Source organism: Dermacentor albipictus, chromosome 8 (assembly GCF_038994185.2).
Source record: "Dermacentor albipictus isolate Rhodes 1998 colony chromosome 8, USDA_Dalb.pri_finalv2, whole genome shotgun sequence".
NCBI classification, from domain to species: Eukaryota; Metazoa; Arthropoda; class Arachnida; order Ixodida; family Ixodidae; genus Dermacentor; species Dermacentor albipictus.
Genome location: NC_091828.1, coordinates 111,735,917 through 111,758,297, shown reverse-complemented (window position 1 = coordinate 111,758,297; position 22,381 = coordinate 111,735,917). Strand labels below are relative to the sequence as shown.

Below are 22,381 nucleotides of genomic sequence, written 5' to 3'. Positions count from 1 at the left end.
CCCTGCATTGCACTATCTTCGGGACCGGTCCACGTATGGAGAGTTTTGTGTCAACACACGGACACAATCCTGGGGGAACTAGCCTTTGACAGTTTCGCTGTAAAATTGTAAACTGTCATCATCAGGTTTGGCTCCAGCGTCGTCTTCCACAGCTGGCTCATTGGCACCCCTCGAGGCTACCGCGCTCGTTTTCGTCATTAATAATTAGGAAACACAAAGACGTAAACAATTTTACAGCGAAACTGTTAAAGGCTTGTTCCCCCAGGATTGTGTCCGTGCGTTGACACAAAACTCTCCATACGTGGACCGGTCCCGAAGATAGTGCAATGCAGGGCAGACCCGCAGCATAGGTGCAGTTCCCCATTTAGAGGAAGCTTTAGCTCGGGCCCAACTCCGACGCGGCCTATTCAAATACATGTAAAACACAAAAACGCTTTTCCGAAGTAACCCCCGGACCAATTTTAATGAAATTTGTTGCGTTCGAGAGAGAAAGTTAAATTCTAATGACTGCTGGATGCGGAATTTTGATTTATGGTCTGGATTCTATGAAAAGTGTTTCCAAAAATTTGGAAGTCTGGAAAGAATAGACGCATGAAGTTTCTAAATTAATAGCTCTGCGTCAAAAACAGACATTGCGGTTCTGTGAACGGCATCCATTAGATCATTCAAAGAGGACAAATTCAATATGTCAGTTTGTATCTTACGTGAATTTATTACGTTGTGTACAAGGGTTCTGCAAATGCTCTATTTCCATATTAAATTTTTTGGGGGATTCACGTGCAACACACCAATTTTGTCCACTTTAGATGTGCTATCGGATGCAATTCACAGAAATGTGTTATTTTTCCTTGCCGAGTAAACTTGCCACTGGAGTCTCATACGACAACTACGTCACCTGCTCTGCTGTTGTGATGTTGGAGTGTCAGAGAGTTACCTAGATTGTTGCAAACTCGGTTGTGAGTGACGATGCCCGTGCCTGCGATGATGACAACGAGCACGAGCCACAAGATTCCAGGGTTTTAACAGATCCAAGCTTTGCAGAAGCCATCGCGGATCTGGACCTGCTGCACAGGTACATCGCACCTAGTGACGCTGACTGCAATGCGGCCTTTCATGCGATTGAGAAACATGTGGTGCTGTGCAGTGAGCAAAATAAAAAGCATGCCTTCATTCTCAATTTTTTTTTTCCTATGCCTTCAAAGGCAACCTTGTGGAAATAAATTGTTTCAAGTCGAAACTACATTGTTTTCGTTCATTTTTTTTGGAGTTACTCACTGCTGCGTTTTCCCGGCTGTTACGTTTTCTTCCCCCAGTCCGATACAACAGGTATGAACGGGGTTCCACTGTATAATTGTTAAATTATCCTGGCCCCATTTGCATACGCTCCCACAAAATCATTCCGTCGTTGATGCTACCTCTGCTTTCACGCAACGCACGCCAGCCAGGGAAACAGTTTTTGTTTTTCGATCCATTATTTTTAATGGCAAGCCCGAAAAAAAGACACGAAGGACAGGTGGACAATTCACTCGAGGAGTTGTTTGCAATTCTCTATGTACAAGAAGAAAAAAAAGGGGGGGGGGAGGGAAGAAGGGAGGAGTGCTCTCAGGTTTCGGCGGTCGTCGAGGAGGAGGTGGCGGGCGGTGTCTGTGCGTGCAGGTGCCTGTGCACCATCTCCTCCTTGGAGATGAGGTGGCTCGTCTTGCTGAGCAGCGCCATCAGGCTGTTGAGGTTGCTCGACCACTCGTTGAGCACCTGGTTGGGCTCCTTGTGGCAGCTGAAGCAAACCACGCCCGCCAGGCGGTCAATCTTGGCCCACACCCGTCCGGCCACCACCAGCTCCGACAGGACCTCCTCCGTGCCCTGTGCACGCGAGACAGAATGGACTCACCGATATGCACGACGTGCGCGCATTGCTGGTCTTTTTCCGGTAAACCATTTTTTCACTGGCTAACTACCGCAGTACAGTCTTTTATCGTTAGGTCAAAGCGAGCTTACATGAGCAGAACTTTTCAGAATGTTGTTGCTGATTCTACAGCAACAGAATCTGGTCTATCCGATTACATGTGTGATGCAAATTGTAGTGTACATTCTAGAATGTGCGTGAGCACCAGTGAGTACACTAGAATAACTAGTCCACAAATAACCATGAGCAAGGGCGCAAATCGCCACAGCACAACATCAGAAATGGTCCGAGTGGCTGCCGGTGCAGTTATTAAATGTCTCGATGCTCATACTGTGACCAGCAACAGCAGATGCACGTGTGTATAATTAAGGGACATGTGTGGTGTTCTGTCACAGTGGCCCCTACCACAATATTATGTACGCTTCACTGCATAACACAGTTCTACTGTGCCGAAGGTGACTACAAGAGAACCAGCATTTGTGAAATGCAAATAAGCTATGAATGTTCGAACGTTGATGGGAGTCGAACTCATGACTTTTGGTTAACGTTAATGAAGGCAAAGTTAATGAAGATAGAGTTAATTAAGGCACTCGAACCCACGACCTTTGGTGGGAGTCAAACACACAACCTTAGTTGGTAATTAAGGTTGAATGTGTTGAACAGTTGAAGGTGCTAGACCTAGAATTTCTTCGGGTATGAAAATCGAAGTGCCACGTTACAAGTCGAGGGCATTTTCTATTTGTTTACCTCTGCTCGTGAGAAATCAGGATCATATTACGAACGGAGGTGTGTTACAATAGAGTAAATACAGTACATGGGCATTTTTGCATAAAAGGCCCATGAAAATGCGCCTGGGATTCGGACTCGTGGCCTCACGCAAAGCACCAGAACGCCACAGCTTTGCTGCGGCAAGCAAGGGAACGAAAAAGAAAGGCCAGTGTCGCAGATGACTACGACCCAAAAGAACAGCGTGCAACTCACTTTTTGGGACAGGTCGAGAAGCTGTGACATGCGCTCCAGCGTGATTCGTGTGTAGTACTGGGACATGACCCGGATGTTCTGCAGAAAAGAAAGGGGGCCAGGCAAGCTTTGGCAAATGCCATTCCTTTTTTCTTTCATACTTTTCACATCACTAAACCAAACAGCTGATTACAAAAAAACTCCTTAGCTGGCCACAGTTATCAACAGATGGACAGTGACTGGTAACAGGGGCAGCTTGTGACTTTCAAAGTTCATACAGGTGAGCTTGATCTTCAAAAGTTGTAATGCCAAGACGTCTTTCTATAGCAGACATGCTCAGGAGTGGAGCTACTTGAGCTCTCCTGTCTGCTTTGACGCATTGCAAACAATACTGGCATGTTTACAATTAAACAGCAGCAGGAAAGAAAAAAAAAAATTTGTTCAGGAACAGGGCACTCGAGATGCATGCGCTTGCTTTTTAACCTCAAGTAAGGCGTAAAAATCTACGCATAAATATCACATGCAAGTCTACGTATGATATCACATGTACAAACATTTCCATTACGTCACTGTGTCTTTGATTCCTAGTTTTTAAAGACACCAGTAATGATGGAATCAATATTGCCACAGCTTACTGACAGCAAAGAAACGAAACATTTTCATCAAGAATCAATCCAGAATCTAACCTTCTAATGGCTGAGCATAACGAAAAATCACGCTAAAGTAACTAGGACAGGGGTGAGCTCTGTCTGTGCTTGGCGAATCAGAAGTGGGGCCGCTCCTGACTGCTATTTACACATGACGCAGAAATTCCCCGATAACTTGCATACAACACAGGGAATCTTCATGAATTAGCTTTAAAATGGTTAAGTTAAAGAACAATTTGGATATAGCGGTAACAGCACTGGTAAACAGCACATGGTAACAAGCTCTAGGAGAATCGATGTGCACGGGTAATGTGAATAACTCCTGTTTAGAAACATAAAAGGATAAGTGCACATGTCAACAGTGATAAGGAAGCAAAGTAAAGCAAGCACATCGTGGGACAACCTGTCAATAACAAAACAATTAAACGGCACCTCGCAAGTGCTGAAAACTGATAACTAAACCAATCTGTGCAGCCAAATCGACTCACATGTTCTACAACACGGCTCTTCAAGTCGTTCCAACGGCGGTCGCCCATCTCGTCGCCGGCGGCAAAGATGGTACCCGGCGTCGTTCGCAATTCCGTCTCGTACGCCTTGCACATGCTGCGCCAGTCGATGAGCTCTCGCGTGATGAACAGCTTGAGCAGCTCCCTGCAAGAAATGGCAAGTCGCAAATGTAGCACTTTGGCGCAATTGTTTCCAACCCTCGACATCTTTCCTGAATAAACGTTTAGAGACAGCGCTCCATTCTGTGTTCTTCCTTCGTTTGTTCATGCAATGCTAAAAAAAAAAATCGCAGCAAAAACCATTTAAAGTCAGCACTACCTTTCTTGTGCAACCTGCTGCATATCCCCATGCCATCGGTGAATCACAAAACCTCATGGGCCCATCAGACGACGCGGGAAGTGGAAATCTCATTGCCAACCATAATGAAAGTGCCAAAGTACGGGCACCGTACCGCCCGTCGGCTCTGCTCTGCAAGGCCGTGTCATCTGCTAATGCAACTGCCAAAGTGCGGGCACACCCAGTAACCCATGTCGTCTGCTCTGCAAGGCAGGAGCTAGCACACACCTAGTGGCCCAAGTTCAAGTCCACTCCAGGATTTTATTGTGAGACATCGGCCAATATCCATCCCAAGTGGGTAAAGTAGCCAAAGCATGCTATCGCTTTAAAAATGGCTGCGCCACTCACTTGTACTGTGGCAACTCGTCGAGGTTTTTGTCCAGCTTGGCACGGTGGATGAGGTCGTGCTGTTCGTTGTCGTGTGGTGACAGCATCAGAAACAGCAGCATGTTCCTCAGCGCCTATTGAACATGCAGAAAACACACTCGAAAGGATTAGGACTAGCTCCCCCCTATTACATCATGGATTTTGCAGACAAATGGTCAGCAAAGCTTCCTGCAAAGTGGACTGCCACTTCACTCGTTATTTTCCTGGGGAGCAGTGTACAGTCACACACCACATAATGTAGTCGCATTGAACAAACACACACAAAGAAAGAACTTACACAGAGCCTTATTCATTATACATTTTTCCCTGATTTGACCATATCAGTGAAAAAAAAAAGTTGTGACCAGGTCTACACAAAAGGAACACTAGTGTAATTTCTCCGATGGGCCGGCAGAACATGCTCTTTACATTTTGATCGTCCGTCAGCAGCTAGCAGCATGAAAACAACAAGTTAAATGCGCTTTGCACAGTCACTGTCATCTACAGCACAGTACAAGCTCTTTAATTCATCCTCCATTCATTCAGGCTCGCCCTGTCATCTTGACAAGCCCACATGCATAATTTAACGGTATCAAACTCACATTAACTTGGACGTACTTGGCCACACATCGGCTAATTTGAACCTTCCCTGGAGATCGCTAAGCACAGAGTGCCGCAAATGTGTGCTCGGTCGCATCGACCATGGCTTTTTCCGCAGTGTTAGCTACAAGCAGCACTTTCGTTCAGACCCGTTGCATGCATTGACTGCGTGCCTTCAGAACTGCACGGTCGCCATCCATGATCACGCCGATAGCGACAACGGTTTTGCCCACGTAGGCTGCGGCGAGCAGTAGCGTTGGTTTGACTCGGTGTACACTGGCACTGTACTCGGCAATCAACGGCGCTCACGACCGCGTCGATTCGGTTTCATGCCCAGCGGTTGCGGCAAACAGCATTTTCATTTCGTCTCCGCGCAATGCAAGTGCAATGGCGCAAAAACCCTGTGCAAAGCCGCCGAGAATGAACATCGATTCTACTGTCATGGCAGCCATGTTTTGTACACCATCTATACAAGCATACTTCCAATGAAGCGATTGTTATAACGACGGATTACTGTGTTGACATGTGTTCATTCCTGTTCACACATTATCCCAGCTGGATACGCTGTACCAACTGCTGCTTGGGCTGTGCGATAAATGGCCAGCAGTACTCTGCGCATAAACCGTGACAGATTATGTGAGCAAGATGTGTCGACCGACCTCCTTGCGCTGGGCCTCGTCCTTCTGGACGCTCTCAGTACGGTACAGGGCCGAGTAGTGCTTGCAGATGGCTAGGTATGAACTCTCGTGCTGGTCCAGTTCAATCATCAGCTTGTAGTAGCGCATCTTCAGGTCCTGCATTGGGCAAGAGAGTCAGCAATTGCATTTCTGGAACTTGCCTGCTCCTAAGTTCCTGTGCTTCGAGTTCTGAAATGTAGTTCTTGAATGTATCATATCTTTACTGCCCTCAGATCGGTTTTCAAAACCTTAAAAATGGCTTCTACTGTATACAGTACTCATGTGATGCTAGCATCACCCCCAATTGCTATCAAAAATTTGATTTTTTTTTCTAGAGTAATCAATGCGCCCTTGAAGAGTGCTGTAGAGACCGTTGTCTGCTCCTCTGAGCATAAGTTCTGACAAGGCTGAATAAGTCAAGCCAGAGTCTCTTTATTTATCTGTTTAGTGAATCTTGGTTCAGCTAATGTCTGAAAATGAAGGGCCTTTGCACTTCCTGTTTGCGTAAACCTGTGATTTCATCACAACGGTAAATGCTGCTGTTTGGAAGTAATATTTCGTTTGGGCTTACAGTGGGTGGCAAGAAAGCCCCGATATACAGCCGCCTTTTTTTTTCTATTTAGTCCTAGAATGTTCTTTAGGGAAAATTTTCCCACGTAATTATTGTATCCCCTCAACTTCACATCAGTTTCCCGTGAAAAGAAAAAAAGTGCAAGCTTTATGCGAGCTAATATGGTATACAGTCGAGCCTCGGTAAAGCAAGGTCGCATCTGTCACAGAAAGAGTTTCGTTATATCCGACATTCGTTACAAACACATATCTGTTCCATTTCAAGAGCGGTAAGTTAACTTTTTAGTTACTTCACCATATAGAGCTTTGACTCTGTTCGCGGATTCTAAAGGACCATTACAATCCCTGCTAAAAACATATTCTCACTGTCTTATCAACAGAAATGCTGCCACTTATAGACACTACTAATCAAAAACACTGCCTGATGGACAGCTGCTCAACAGAGTAGGTATTAAACCACCGGAACAGGGCGAATCACTGGCCTGCTGCGCTGTGTCATCGAAGAACTTTGGCGCGATCTTCTTGCTGATGATCTGCGTGCGGATGTAGTCCTGGCGGGCCAGGCAGAGCCGCATCTGCTCCAGGATGAGCTCCACTTTCTCGCGCTTCTCCATGGAGCCAAACGTCTCAACCTGCAGCTCCTGCATCAGGGTGGCTGCCTCGGCGACGTTGCCTTCTGCCTCCTTCATCTGGGCCAACTTGTGGGTCAGCCGGGCACGCTCAACCTCCACGTAGATCTGCGACGCAGGACGCATGTCAAAGTCAGACCTCGACGGGACCCCCACGCTTAGTTGTGGCGTACACGTTTATGCGCGTGAGTTGTTTTCGCAATTTCTGTCCAGTAATGGCATGGAAAAGGATTGTGCAGAAGCCACCACTGAAGACTATCAATACTGGCAAATGGCCAAATGTTTCTGGAGAGCTATTTGCTTTATGAAAGAAATGATGCGCTTGAGGGTAGACATTAGCTACAGCGGATCCCCAATTAATGTGACTTTCTCAAGACCGCGCGAAAACCGGTGTTCTCTAAACACTTTTTCAAAAAGGTGCCCTACGCAGTGGCTACGAAAAACCTTACATTACTCTACACAGCCTCTTCCTTGACCCTACAAGTTTTAAGCACTGCTGTTGAGGCTAAGCACTACGACACGGCGACGCGACTTTAACGGACACACTTGCAGGTCAGCACATGCAACAGCAAGTGTCGCTAAAACTATACTTTTGACAACCTGCGAGCGACACTAACAGTGAAGTGCAGCAGATTGTTTTGGTGTCACCAAAAGTGACACCAAATCAGTCGACCTGACAGGGGTATTCGCCAACGCCGCTCACATCCATGGTAACGAACTTGCCACTTCTTTTTTTGATTGCAGGCGTCACGTGAACTTGGGAGACGGCAACTGTCTAATAAACCCTTGTGTGCTATATCTGAGGACACCAAGACTGCCCCAGTTGAGACCCTCACCATGCAACGAATGAGAATAAGGAGAACCGAAGGGTCAACACTCCTAGGGCTAGACCTAATGCACACACACACAGATACCTAAGATGGTAGTGCGAGGGAAGACATCCGCTGAAGTAGCTCAAGTTGGTAGCACAGCGCAAGATGTGGCTCCAGCTTCAACTGGCATCGATGGATAATTTTTTTTTTACTTTCATTACCCCTTTTTCCATATTATATCTACATTTTGTACCTTACTAAATTTACAAATGGCAGTTGGCGGTGCATTTTGCACTGCCTGCTGCCATTTTGATTTGCCTTGGCTACTAGGACCAGTCAAGTTGCTTGGTGACGTTTATCTAAAGCCATGAGATTATGCACATTGTTCTGAAAAATAAATTTTGTAATGTAACTTCAATTGAAGACTAATCATTTTCACCTATGCTTCCCTTGGCTTCACATAGTTGCGACTAGCAAGAGATTCAGCACCTCTCATTCAAAGTTGTTTAAGACGACCGAAAGCTTGCTAAATGTATGCACTTTTCTTGCCGAGTCACAAACGCCGCCTCGGGCACGAGCTTCCTCTAGATCCAACCACGACAGGGCTCCGCATTGCTGCAAGCCGAGTTGGAGCACAGTAGGAACCAGTCCAATGCACCGTTAGAAGAAATACGAACTGCAGTGCGGGCATGCGCGAGTGCGCTGCTCCTCCTTCCCTCACCTTTCCGGCCGTGACGGTGCGGAGGGTGTCGATGAAGGCCAGCTTGGTCTCCTTGTCGGGCATCTTGTCGATGTAGGTAAGACACTCCTGCACCATCTTAGCCACGGACTGCTTCATCTGGCTGCGCCGCTTGGTCAGCGCCAACACCTGCTCCGACAGGGCGGCCCAGTCCTTGCTCTCGAAGCACAGGCGCACGATGGCGACCAGGACCCGGGAGGTCGAGTGCGTGTCGCCACCCTGCAACACGCAGTCCGTTTCACTTCCGCCATGAGCACAAGAGCTTCACCGCCGTTGTCATCACCTTAAGACCACTGCAGGGCTTTAGTGGGGCACTGTGTGTATCGCTCAGAGAGCTGCACTCTTCCTTCTAGAACATGATAGTTCGTGCTCTCCAGAGAGTCCCGAATACGAAAACAAGCTGCTTATTGTTCCAAATGCTACAATTGAATGTTTCATAACGTGCAATGTTATGACAGAAACTTAGTATCACTGTGAATACTAGGATGTGAACATTGTTTCATATATACTGAAGACGAAAATCTTTTTTTTTTTTACCTGACAAGGGTTCAAAAAGCATTCGATGTGCGATTCGGTCCTCACATTCATAAATTCGCGTTTGGTTCGCTCTCAAAAATTATTGTTCGCACACCACTATAAACTTGAGCGTAGCTTGTGGAGACAACACTCACTGTTCTCGCCTGCTTCTCCAAGGACAGCAACTGATCGAGCGCACCCTTCAGGTCACCTTTCTGAAATGACAGTTGGAGCATGCGATTAACGATCAAGTAGACAAATACGAGCAGAAGAAAGCACGAAATGCTTGAGGAAGTCATCACGTACTTTGGCAAGCTCCTCGCACTGAGGAATTTTCTCGTCGCAGGTTTTACTGTAGTCCACCTCCATCTTAACCAGCCTGCCGGCATCTGAAAATGTTTCGTTCGACATTGCTGCCGATTTCCTGCAAGGACAACAAGAATAATGAAATAAATGCATCAAGGTATCAAAAACATCAGTGAATCAGGTCAAACTAATAAATGCCAACCTAAGAATGTGGCACAGCATCCAATTAAAGTGTATTTGTGCGCCAGCCAATTGCGTTCGTTCATTTGCGTGACGTCACGGCAGAGGCGACCTTCCCTCAATATTTAAGTCTCTCTCGGGGAACTGTACTTTGTAGTAAAGAGAGGCACATACAAAGCCGTAGTTTTGTGGGCGGAGCTTCTAATAGGTTCTGGTAGCGACATACAAACATGAGCACGATATCACAAACTTTCGTTTGTATTTCTCTCAGCTAAGTCGGAACGAATAGTTGAATAACGGTGCAGACTTCATTTGCCGGATTTATCTGCGATTTCTTATTTCATTTTTCAACGATTTTCTCAACAGCTCCAGCTACTTCCATGTACCGAAACGAAGTTCTCGCGAGACAATCGCATGAAAACACTTTTTTTTTTTTAGCTCGATGGCGAAGGTAACGCGGCCTGACGCCGCACCGACCGAATTTACTGTGCTCTTCGTTTTTTTTTTTTTTTTGACGACGCGCGCAGGCGTCGAACGAGTCGCCCGACAAGTTTCGAAATTCGGCAAGCCAACATGCGCCGAAACGAAATGCGCGCCACCGAACAATTTGGCGTTCACTGATCCGATTCGCCAGCTTGCCTGTCGGATAAAGGAGGGCGCTCACAACTTGGTTTAGCGAGCGATTTGTTCTTGGCGCACGCGGCAGTGCTTGAAGACAGATCCGAAGATCGGACGAGGCAGTGCCGTCAAGGTGGCAACGCGGCGACGTGCCGAATTTCGCGAGAAACTCGCGACAAGCCGCGGGCACCGGCGAGTCACCGAAAAGCATCCCAAATACGAGAACGCCAGTGAGGGCTACCTATTTCGGCAAGTCACGCCGGTGACAAGCCCTTTGGCGGCGAGGGTTTCAAACTCTGGGAACTGGGCTTAGCGCGTCGCGTACGGTTCGTCTCCCTCGTTGTGATTGCACGAATTCTCGCGATCGACGATGCACGCGGCATTTCTAAACAACGACGTCGAGTGAAAAATCTACGACAACTCACCCCAACAAGACGACCGACCACAACCACCGACAGACCGCCGCGAGTTCCGAAAGCGAAAACCCGAAAATAAAAAAGTCGTGCCGAGAATGCTGAAAATTTAAGCATTCTAATGCCAGCGCGACAGTATGACTTTTAGTTATTTAAATATTTCTTGCTAAAAATATTTGCGTGATTCGTAAATATTTTAGAAAACGAACAATTTTTAATAGGCGTCTTGAAGCGTGTTGGGTCGCTTCACCTTTTTCGCCTACCCGGTATCAAACATGTCGGACAGCTGGATATGTAACTTGGCGTACGACGGGAAATTCGAAGCTCTGAAGCAGCAGCTATGCGCCGATCGCACGATACTCACCAAGAAAGACCTCGTAAGCTCGCTCTCGGCGTGTTCTTACCGGATAAGTGACTTTGAGGAAATGACAGAGTCATAGCAGCTTTCGGAAAAGGCCCATCATTCGTTGAATGACGGAGCATATCCTTACCGGCGTTTCATTGTAAGCGCCGTTGCCGTCGCTGTCATGAAAATCCACCCTTCTCACCTCGCAGGCGGGACGCATACCCCTGCACTGGGCCGTCTCGGGCAAGCACAACGACATCGTCAACTTTCTTCTGCAGCAAGGGTCCCCGGTTGACTGCGTCGATGAGGTGTGTAGTGCGCGGATGCTTTTATAATGAGAACTCGCTAGCCAAACAATGTCTCACCGGTGCATTAATTGTTAAAATCTAGCCTGCTATATTAATGTGGAGCGCATCGTTGATTAGACATCTCAAACTACTGTTATTTTTCGCGGTCCTGACAGAACAGAAAATTGTTGTCTTCGAGATCGAAAGCTGGTACACTCTTGTTATTGTTGTTGTCCTACAGAAATAACACATACGCCAACGAGGAAGACTGGCCATGGTTCGGCAAGGAGGTATTACGGAAGCAATTCATCACGTCGACCCAACCTGATAGCATTGAATATCACCAATGTATATATATATAAAAAAACAAGAGTGCATTTGGAAAGAGAATAGGCAGATACATAAAGTCTATTTCCCGGCACTCGCCTCCTATTGGAGCTCGGTGGTCCCATGACAAACTGCCTGGAAGAAATGTCTGGAGGTGTACGCTAACCTAACCATACAAGAGCCAATAGGAAGAAGGCGACTGCCGGGAGAAATTCGTTTCAGAAATTCTCTCGGCTGCCTGGAGAATAGACACTGCCATTCATAAAGGATCCCCAAGAAGAATTGTAGAAAGAGGAGGCTGCACAAGTGATGCGTACAAAAAGATTGAGTGGCCATTTAGTGATAAATGCAACAGAAATGCGTTAGCGTTACATCGCACCCATTTCAGGTCCCAGATCCATGATACAAAGTGCATTCACCCATTGCAAAGCGTTGTTTAGGAGATCACTCGACATACACCCTGCCTTGTTTGTTTGCTTAGGGAGTTGAGCTGAGGAGTTGGGTTATTATGTTTTCTGAGGTGTTGTAAGGTACACTTGGAATTTGAAAGGTTAATATTTCTGTTTTATTTTTTTTTCAATAACAGGATCCTGATAAGTTTTTTTACTTGCATTAAATGAAAGTTTCTAATTACAGTCCTTGCAGTGACCAATCACTATGTGGGACAAACACCACCAAAAATTAATGAGACTACTCTTTCATATCAACCATGACATAGTAGCTTGCATATGGTTTTGTAAACTTTGTGGTTTGTATCTGTTTGTACATATTTCTACGTATGCATATGCTCCACATAACTCAAGTATTTAATGTTATGGGCAGCGGAAGCCAAGTATTTGGCCGAGTTGTTAATTTCATGACTTTCTGGCCTTGTTACCAAGCTTTTCCTTTTTTCATTTTTCTTTTTGGTGCAGGCCAATTGGACGCCACTCATGATTGCATCATCTGTCGGTCATGTTGAGATAGTGTCTGCTCTGCTTAACAGGAATGCCAAAGTGGGCATCGCAAACCAGATGGGCCAGACGTCGTTGCATTACGCTGCGTCTAAAGATCACCTAGAGGTAAGTCTGCTGCTTTAACTTCTGGTCTGTTCTTTATAGCTAGTACTTCTCCCGGGTTGTCATGGTTGGCAGCATAGAGTTTCTCACAATATTACCTAGAGGGAAAACTGGCGCTGTGATGTTGTTGTATGCACGGGAATGCTGAGATATGGTGGCTTTGGATTGGTGTCGTTCTGGGAAAGCCAGGACAGCTTGAAGGCACGCCTGGCTAGCACCATGAGGTGATGTCCAAATCCATGCCCGAGTGGTGACGCCCTCAGGATAAACGGATGCAGGTCTTGAAGGCTTTGCTTTTGCTGTTTGCATGCAGCGGAAATGATAGCGAGAGCCTGAAACAGTCGTAGTTGTTGCGTTTTGGACACCACCTATTCTGTCTTCCAACGTCGTTAATTTTCTATAGAAACTGCATGTAGAAAGCACTTTTAACTTTAGTATTACAAAAAATTATGTTATACTCAATCATAAGGACTTGCACGTGTACATACGATTTTATCAATCTTAAGTATCCGCAGGCCACCAAAGTTGGAGGACAGATGACAAGGTCCATGCTCGTTTTGCGACATTTTGTAGTCTCTTCTTGCTTTTCTACACTTGATTATGCACTACAGGTGAATAAAATTTGTTAAAAGATGTAATACGAGTGAGTGAACACTTCTTACGAATTCATTTTAAGACTCTATTATCTCTGCAGCCATATCCACGTTTTAAGTCAAGCCTCGCTCAACACCAGCCAACATAAGCCTTGCAGACCTATATACCGTCATTCCCATGAAACAGTGCTGTCATGAAACTGATAGATGGTGGCGCCAGGTTTCCCTCCAAGTAATATTGGGAGAAACTGTATGGTTGGCAGACAGCGATCTAACGTAGTAAAGCGTAACAAGGGTGACAAGAAAGAGAGAGGGAGACACGTAATGGCTTGGCACATGCGATGATGTCACACACACAGGAGGAGGAGAGAAGCAAGGAAGGCAAGTGCCAGGACACGTCCTCTTTACACAAGAAACATGGCAGGGTAACCGAGAAGCTATCACTCACTATGACAATCATCTTTGATGGCTCCTTCTGAGATCTTTTTGTTTCAGCTCTGCCAAAGGTGCTGCGGAAAAGAACTATATTTCGCAGTTGACGTATACAGCCTGAAGTTGATTATTTAACTCTGATGTTGGCACAACCAAGTTGACGGTGTGCTGCTCAATTTCAGGCTGCATGCATATTCCACAAGTAAAGGCAGCTTCTTTTTCTTTACTCATTGTTGCCGAGGGTGTTTGAAGCAACTTCCTTGCAAGGAAGCTACGCCACCACGTCCAGTTACGAGAGAAAACAACTTTCCAAGATGGCAAGACGACGGGACGAGAGATATACAGTAAAACCTCGTTCATACGTTTTGGGAAAAAACTGCGACAAAAAACCTACTAATCGGGAAGACATACGATCCGAAGTAACCAAAAGAAACTTTGACAGACTCAACTGTCCTTCACATTTACATAATGCGAAATGTCATGTGGATCGTTGCCGCACGAGACGCCAAACCGAGCTGGTTGTGCTCTGGTGACCCGAGACTTGTTTTGTTGTTTTCCTATTGCGTGATGTTCTCAGAGGGTGACTAGAAACCAAAATGAAATCGAGCTGGTGGGCAATGCCAAATGATGCCGAAGTGAAACATGATGTACACATCACACTGCCTGCAACAGGAAATGGCGGCGCATTTGCCTTATCGCCTACAAAAAGAATGCAGTAAACTACCAATGGCACTACACACCATGCGCTATAAAACAGATATGTGAAGATGCTGACCGCAATAGGTTTGGCGGCGATAGCTGTGAATGCGGCGTGTGATGATCTGGGCGGAGATCTGCTCGTACCGGAATAAGGAACTGTGTGCGCCGTCGTCTTCAGGTGAGAAGGGCGGCTATGTACTGTTCTCGATTGCACGCGCCTCATGCCTTTTCTTATTCACATGGTATCTAGCGGCCGGAAAACGTATCATACAATCGCACTTCAGTGACATACTGAGCGCTGATGCTGAAAAATCATGTTTTCCAGGAACGTAAGAACCGGTAAAACATGAGCGTAACTCTGCTGGGTCATTTTTGGTGTTCTCGATTGCGAACGTTGGCGCCGGGAAGATGTATGTAACGGGAACGTATCAGCGAGGTTTTACTGTACTAACAGGGTAGATCCGCTATCCACATCCGTCTTGTTTGCGCAGTTCCTGTCCCGTCGTCTGCTCCGTCATATTGAACGAAAACTAACTAGCCCAGCTTGGAACTTTCCGAGGCACGCTTGTCAACATTGCGGTCGTGCAGGTTGCCAGACTCCTATTGGAGCACCATGCCAACATCAATGCCCAGGACTCGTATGGCAGCACCCCGCTGCACCGGGCTGCGTCCCTGGGAAGGTCTGCCATCGTGCGGCTCTTTCTCGATGGCTACCGGAACCAGCTGGACATCAACTGCACAGACGAGGCCGGTAACACGCCCCTGTGAGTCTGCATTACTGCAGTGCACTATCTGGTCTTCCTTGACGCAGTAGCGCCCACTTCCCTCCAGTGGTCGGATCACATATTGATGGACTGACTGAATGGCTGAGTGGGTTGGATGTTTCAAAGCTATACAGTGGCTATGAGGTAGGCCGTAATGGAGGGCTCTCTCTGTCTTTATTTTTAAGGGATAGCTTTCTTTGTCTACTTCGAGCACTTTGTATGGTTGGATAGACAGCGTTCTCGCACAATAAATTGGAGAGGGCAAAAACTCGAGAGGGTAACAACAGTAAGTGAGAGAACAGTGGAAGAGTGAGGAAGGAAGCAAGTGGTGGTGTGATATCTAATTTCACTGTATAATAGCTGTTATCCAGTTATTGCTTGCTGCAAGATGTGCCTGCTATATGAAATTTCTTCAGTGTCGTCACCGATTTACCCAACGAGTCTTGTCTAATCAGATTACATGCATAATGTTTGCTGTGGATCAAGGGATGGCATGGAGGTCGACAGCAGGGTCAAATAGGAAAGCTACTGCTGACCTTGAAGATCATCTATGGTGATTTCTGCTACGAGCTTTCACCACACACACCTAAAGCTTGATGCAAGAGTATTTTTGCATTCACTTCGCATTTAAATGCGTTGGTCACAGCTTGGAATCAATTATGTGGCTTCGTGCTCAGCAGTACAAAGCCGTGACTACTGAGCCTACAGCATGAAAAGCAAGTAACTGTCTGGCCATGGTAACAGTTGACAAGGAGCACGGAATTGTATGTGTCATACTCCTGTGAACACTGTCCTATAATAGCTGTCTTGGACACAACAGATGAAATGAACAATGATGTTATGAAAATTGAATAAAGTGCATGCATAACTTAGCCTTAGTCAAGCACCATAGATGGGTTCTGCCAGAATATTTTTGACAAAAAAAAAGATCACTGCTGTGCATGGATTAAAGGGAACTGGCTAGGGCTAGCTAGAGTGAATTCTTTCATTTCTGCTTTCACCACATCGTGCAATATAAATGGGATTTCACGTGTGCACGCCTACACAACAACCAATTCTTTTTCGGACACCCGATTTTTTTCGGATGCCTTCTAGGCACCGCCACGTCCCTCTCAGAGCCAATGTATGAGAATGTCAAATTTTTAATGCTGAAACCCTTTGCCGTCTGATTTTCTGGACTTTTTGCTGTGACCACAGGTCCGAAACAGCAATAATTGAAGCCACTATTGTCACAGCATTGAAACAGCGCTCTTGCATGCCATCTGCTAGCAGCTGTAGCCACTGCAGCAGTGCTAGGCCTAGCTGCTGCAACATTCACTACCAAGCTTGCTGCTGTTTGGTGCCATGTTTTTATTGAAATAATTTGACGCTGTCAGCAATGATGCCAACTCTGCCTTTGTCATCCGCCGACTCTGCCTTTGGGCTCAAGCGGTGCATAATGCCGATTTCCAAAAGTCAGCTTTCCTGCAATGCAGTGATGTTGTGCGGTCAAGAAAAGGGGCCATTGTCACGGGACACAGTATGTACAGCATTACATAATTTACACACGCGAACCCATTGTCTCCTGTCACAGTACGTCCAGCGATATGCCTAATATGTGTACTGGCAGGCCTCCAGAGCTATTTTGATGTGCCTCTGAGGACTGGTGTCCTTGGGGGCAGTAAAAAGGCACGCATTCATTTTTTTGGACTGCCCAATTTGTCGGAACGTTTTTGCAGCCTCTAGGGAGTCCAAAAAATCGGACTTTGGCTGCAGTTTGGTGACTTCATCGTCAGTTGCAACTGGTTGCCCAGTGATGAAAAATTGGAGTCTTGGAAGCCATTACTCGTAAGAGGTGTTTAACTTTACACTTTTGCAATCACATTTCGTATCTCCGTGATGGTGGTTTAGAAAAACGGGGGTGTGAAGCGAGTAGGTGTGACATCGTAGTTACAGTAGTTGATGATCATAATGATGGCGCTTCCTTTGTTTCATAATTATTAGTTCATTTGAGGGTTGCTCAGCTGGGCATTGATGGTGGCCACAGGATAGCTAGACTTGGTCAACCCGAACACCACATTGATGTGTTTCAGGCACTTGGCATGTGAAGAGGAGAGAGTTGATGTTGCCAAGATGCTGATTCAAGCCGGCTGCAGGACTGACATAATGAACAAGGTTGGTCGAACGTCAGCTAGGGCAGCCATGTGCATTTTTCACGGCACTGCCCAGAAGAAAGTCGGGCATCATCGAAATCAAACAGCGCAAAATATACAAAGGACAATAGACTCAGACAGTGTGGGCACCCACTCAGAACACTATCTTCCATTACACTCCCACATACAAAGGCCCTAGGCACATGCAAAATATACAAGGCACATCAGCGAATTACGCCACTCATTAATTTTACGCACTCTTTGTTTGTATTGTCTGAGTCCATTATCTCTCACCTATCTTGTGCTGTTGCATTTGCCAATGCTAACCTACCAACTTGCCCGTCTTGCTGTTTATTAGAAGATGTGATGCCATTGTCTGTGGGAATAAATTTTTTTTTTTTTTAGTACTCTGACACAGTGGGGACGTTAGTACACGGAAGGTTTGGCTTGTCTTGAACTTGGCCTGGTGTAAAACATTGTCATGGTTCTGCAAGTGCAGCTTTATTAGAATTAATCCCACAAAGGCTAATGCATGTTATTTTTCATATGGCGAGTTTGATACCTCATAATTCACATTTAAGCATGGTAAAGCTAAAAGGCTCTAGTAGCATTTCTGATACCCTGGAGCGATATTTAAGACGTGAATAGTTCAGCTAGCCAACTACTAAATAATACGTCTTTCATTTACGCCACCACTTGCAAACTTAACAGACTTGATAGAAGCATATGCTGGGCATTCTGGTAGTCCATGTGAGAAAACTACAGCACAATAAATACACTGTAGGAGAAGAAGACTGCATCTTGTTTTCTTTTCATCCGGTGGATATCTTGCGCTGTAGTTTCAAATATAACGGGCATGGCACATTCAACTGTGCGAGCTGAATTTAGGGTTCAGCTGTGAGCATCACCACGCAACTCACTCACCATAAGGCAGGTGCATCATGTCTGGTGTCAAGAAGGATGCTTCACTAGCAAAACATGCACAATAAACAAGTTTCTTTAGGTAATCCAAGGCATCTAGTCCTTTTAGCTAACGTGTACTCTCACAATGAACAGCAAACCAATAGCTAACACACTGTTAGTTTATTGTCTAGTGCGATACTCCACTTTCCTTCATTTTGGCAGCCACAATAGAATTTAATGTTTTCACTGCAATAAGTTTTACTCATATTGGTTCAAAGGTTGCCTAATGCAAACAGTTGTGTGTTTCATGTAGTTTCAAATAGGGAAGTTATAGCTGGCCGTGAGGTAAACCTCTTTTTAACTTCGTCACCTGTGGGAAAATCATCTGTAGATGCAACACAGAGCTTGATGGAAGCAGAGGCTTGAAAAGCAAGAAGGCAACCGACTGACTGTGGTATAGCCGAAACTTCCATGCTGGGAACTTGTGCCAGCGTGTGTGAACACTGTGCAGGTAAATGGGCAACCTGCGATAGTTTTGTTTTGCCATCTTGTGCAGGAAGAAAAGACAGCCTTCCAGATGGCGCCACCGTCTCTGTCGAGGACACTGCAGTCTCTGCGTGTGGGCTCTGCAGGGGATTGTTAATAAACAAATTTTCTTTTTTACTTCTCTCTCTTGTCTCCATTGTCTTGCAGTCCTTCGTTGAAACCGAGCTATATCCTTACGGAACAGTCAAGCTGTAGCACTAAGTTATCCTTGTACAATACAAAACAAAAGTCGCTCTTACTGCAAGGGGAGAAACGAGATTGAGAGCAACGTTGCCTTGAAGTCCCTGCAGCAGCTTACCATGAAGTTGTGACTTTGGATGGCATCTACTCAAGCCTACTTCACTTTTATCAGTAAACACGGACTAGATCTCATTCAAAATGGGTCAAAGACTGAACTTGGCAAGCTGAGAGGACATTTACTGTGCCGTAACAGCCAGACTACAAGAAAATGCGTTTGAAGGGGCTCTGAACCACTTTTAAAAAAAATCAAAGTGGAGAAAGGCATATTAAGTGAAAACAGGCTATTTCAGAAATACTTCGCCTCAAAAAGTACTTCAATGCATTGAGCAGAAGCAGAGTCATCGGCAGTCAAACAAGGCCTCCACGGTGCTTCCACTCCTTAACGCCTTCCAGAGCAAGGGCTATGGTGGAGTGGCCTGTGCCCACAACACTCCGCCTTCTAAATGTCACCGTGGCGCGCAGTTCAAGTTTGGTTTCGGAACGATGCCGCCACTTCCAATTTCGACGCCTACGACGCTCCAGACGCGATTGTCCTCAGCGAACCAGAGCGCACATAGCCAATGGACTCGTCGTGGCCGCGCCTCCTATGCTGCATAGCAGAGTGCAGCTGCACGCAACTGTGATGCATATCAGCAGGATTTGCTTTGTGCACGACATGGCTTGGGTGCATGCTCACCCTCGCATAAAGTACTCTGACCATGCCACGTAGTGCGCACACCGGCTTTGTCCTTCACCAGCTTGACCGACAAGATAGTAGCCACATCCAACCTGCACATTTTTGAAGCGCTGTGAATTAGACTGCCAAGGTGTCTAGCTGGAGCGGCCACGAGTGAACACGCTCTGGCAAGCACGAGTGCGGTCTGACCAAGTCGAAATTGGCGAGACCCGATGGCTACGCCACCGATAAGCAGGGTGGCCCAAGTCTATTTCCTACGCGGGCTGCCGCATCTTGGCATGAGCAGACGGTCAGCTTTTTCCGGATGTACGTAAGTATTGAAATCTGAAGGCTCTTCAGGAAGAGGCGGCAGACAATAGCGAGGGTTACGTATGCAGTAGAGAACACAGCCCATTGACCAGGAATTAAGGAATTAAAAAGAAGCTTTAGCCCAGGCCCAACTCGGATGCTGCCTATACGAATACATATTAAAATGAAGAAATGCTTTTCCGAGATAACCCCTGAACCGATTTCAATGAAATTTGCTGCATTTGGGAGAGAAAGGCAAATTCTAGTGACTGCAAGAAGCGAACCCTTTAGTTAGGACTGTAAAAGCTTGGCGAAAATTGGGTACCTAAACACCATCAATATTTGATGGATGTCTGGATAAGGTTCTAATGTCCAAGTCTGGCACGGTATGTTAACGGATATCTGATATCCTGATAAGGTCCCAACATCTTAAGTCTAACACAGAAAGTTCTGTGAACAAACAAGGGATGTCGCATATTCCAGTGACAACAATGGTGTCCTATGCATATCCTATGAACATCCACTGTCAGGAATACACCATGCTTAGAAATTGGCTTCAGAGTGGTTGTACGTCCCATGCAGAAGACATTCTGATCAGGTTTTTTTTTTATTGCAATAGCAAATGTACGGACACTCCAGGTGCATTTCTGCCGTCACCGTGATGTTCTGTATGAAGTCTAAGGGCAATAACATCATCGCAGTGTACCGTAAGCTTTATGTGCAAGTGAAAGCGGGAAGGAAGCACATAGTCTTCCGTCGCGCACAAGGCATTCGAGGGAGGCGGGGGGGGGCATTCTAATATGGCAGATGCTGCGTAAGACGCAGCCGCGCGGGCTCTACCTTGAAAGCGATCTGCGACGAGTCCTCTAGGCTCGCCTCTAGGCTAGGCGATAAGCCCTCTAGCCTCGTCGAGTGCTTATAGCTTTGTGTGTACTGTTTTCGCTGCTTAGCTCATGTATGAAGGTACGCGAGCAGTACGAGACGACGTCCCATGCAGCAGGTGTTCTGATCAGGTATTTTTTTTTTATTGCAATAGCAAATGTACGGACACTCCAGGCACATTTCTGCCGTCACTGTGATGTTCTGTATGAAGACCAAGGGCAATAGCGTCATCGCAGCGTGACGTATGTGCAAGTGAAAGCGGGAAGGAAGCGCATCGTTGTCCGTCGCGCGCAAGGCACTTGGGGGAGGCAGGGAGGGGGGCATTCTAATGTGGCAGATGCTGCGTATGACACAGCTGCGCGGTCTGAGTCATACTTGACGTAGACCGCGATCTGCAATGAGTATAGAGTCTAGGCTCGTCGAGGGCTCATGGCTTTGTGTGTACTGTGTTTTCGCTGCTTAGTTCACGTTGAAGCGAGAGGCATTACAAAGGTCAATTCGCTCATCACTGGTGCCGCACTTCTTCACTCCAGCATTTTGACAGTTTCGGCGGTCATCGAGCAAGATGTGTTCATTTACTTGTATGCACGTGACACCATGCGTGTTAAGTAAGCGAATGTTTCCAAGTTTATACAGCCGATAAAACTATTCCTACTTCGTGTAGCTGTCTAAGAATTTGGTATCACATTCGATGCTTTGACTCTCAGGTGAAACTTTTCACATTTCAGTTCATGCTGATGGTGCATGCACAGGCCAATGACCTCTAATTATCTCGTTGCTGTTCCTATCTCCTTCACCTTGCCCTGACACTGATAGTGCAATCATTCCCAGCCTTGGAGAAAGCAGACAATGTACGTTCTACACAATGAATGTCCATGTAAACTCGCAATGAAGATTCACAGGCGAGGTTTCACAGTGAGCCTTACCTGGCCATATAGCACTTCCAAAGCCAGGCCTTGAATAATCTTTTGTTAAATGCAAGGGGCGCTTAGTGAAAACATCAAGACATTAAACAAAAATTTTGTCTTGTCAATTAGCCACCAGGCTAGTTACCATGCATTTCGAGCTGAGCAGAAGGCTGCACTAAAAATAAGCATTTATAATTTGCCATTAAAGAGAGAAAAGAAGGGAGTTAACCAGATGAGAATTTCTGGTTTGCTACCCTGCAGTGGTGTGGGGGAAATAAGGAATATATACCGTTTCCTACTGCTGGAGCTTTGTTCTGTATGCGCATGGCCACGTGGTTTGTGAAAAGTGGCTTTATGCTATTCTTTCCTTCTGTGGGAAAGCACTGCACGGAAGCTTGAAGCTGTGATCAATCAGTTATTCCGTCTGAGTATTTAAATAGGGTGGTTGCTTGGGCTAGTTGACTATTCGTGATAAAAAAATGACGTGTATGTCATCTCGCTGGTCTAGATATTCTGTGCAA

At 46.2% G+C, this 22,381-nt stretch overlaps 2 protein-coding genes across 4 annotated transcripts; one reads left to right on the top strand and one right to left on the bottom strand.

Moving 5' to 3' along the window:
- Positions 1-1,516: 1,516 nt before the first annotated feature.
- Rpn5 (regulatory particle non-ATPase 5) lies at positions 1,517-10,925 on the bottom strand. Of its 2 annotated transcripts, none has more exons than XM_065450646.2 (10): positions 10,792-10,925; positions 9,569-9,686; positions 9,418-9,477; positions 8,729-8,965; positions 7,049-7,303; positions 5,979-6,113; positions 4,702-4,814; positions 3,999-4,161; positions 2,885-2,962; positions 1,517-1,860 (listed from the first exon to the last, which is right to left on the bottom strand). In XM_065450646.2, the coding sequence occupies exons 2-10, from the start codon at positions 9,671-9,673 to the stop codon at positions 1,603-1,605; spliced, it is 1,404 nt and encodes a 467-aa protein (XP_065306718.1). In that variant the 5' UTR covers positions 9,674-9,686; positions 10,792-10,925; the 3' UTR covers positions 1,517-1,602. The 2 variants fall into 2 exon arrangements, with proteins under 2 accessions (XP_065306718.1, XP_065306719.1); XM_065450647.2 differs by lacking the exon at positions 10,792-10,925 and adding an exon at positions 10,608-10,729.
- Positions 10,926-11,042: 117 nt separating this feature from the next.
- On the top strand, positions 11,043-18,983 carry LOC135917153 (26S proteasome non-ATPase regulatory subunit 10-like). Of its 2 annotated transcripts, none has more exons than XM_065450649.1 (6): positions 11,043-11,156; positions 11,335-11,433; positions 12,654-12,800; positions 15,155-15,285; positions 17,358-17,439; positions 18,877-18,983. In XM_065450649.1, exons 1-6 carry the CDS (start codon positions 11,055-11,057, stop codon positions 18,961-18,963), a joined length of 648 nt encoding a protein of 215 aa, XP_065306721.1. In that variant the 5' UTR covers positions 11,043-11,054; the 3' UTR covers positions 18,964-18,983. The 2 variants fall into 2 exon arrangements, with proteins under 2 accessions (XP_065306721.1, XP_065306720.1); XM_065450648.1 differs by having other exon boundaries at positions 15,110-15,285.
- Positions 18,984-22,381: the final 3,398 nt, after the last annotated feature.

Coding starts and splice junctions, on each gene's coding strand:
- Rpn5 (XM_065450646.2), bottom strand. CDS start 9,673: ATGTCGAACGAAACATTTTCAGATGCCGGCAGGCTGGTTAAGATGGAG. Junction 4,815..5,978: donor ACGAGGCCCAGCGCAAGGAG/GTCGGTCGACAC, acceptor CATGTTCAATAG/GCGCTGAGGAACATGCTGCT. Junction 1,861..2,884: donor TTCTCGACCTGTCCCAAAAA/GTGAGTTGCACG, acceptor TCGCGTGCACAG/GGCACGGAGGAGGTCCTGTC.
- LOC135917153 (XM_065450648.1), top strand. CDS start 11,055: ATGTCGGACAGCTGGATATGTAACTTGGCGTACGACGGGAAATTCGAA. Junction 11,434..12,653: donor CGGTTGACTGCGTCGATGAG/GTGTGTAGTGCG, acceptor TTTTTGGTGCAG/GCCAATTGGACGCCACTCAT. Junction 15,286..17,357: donor GAGGCCGGTAACACGCCCCT/GTGAGTCTGCAT, acceptor GATGTGTTTCAG/GCACTTGGCATGTGAAGAGG.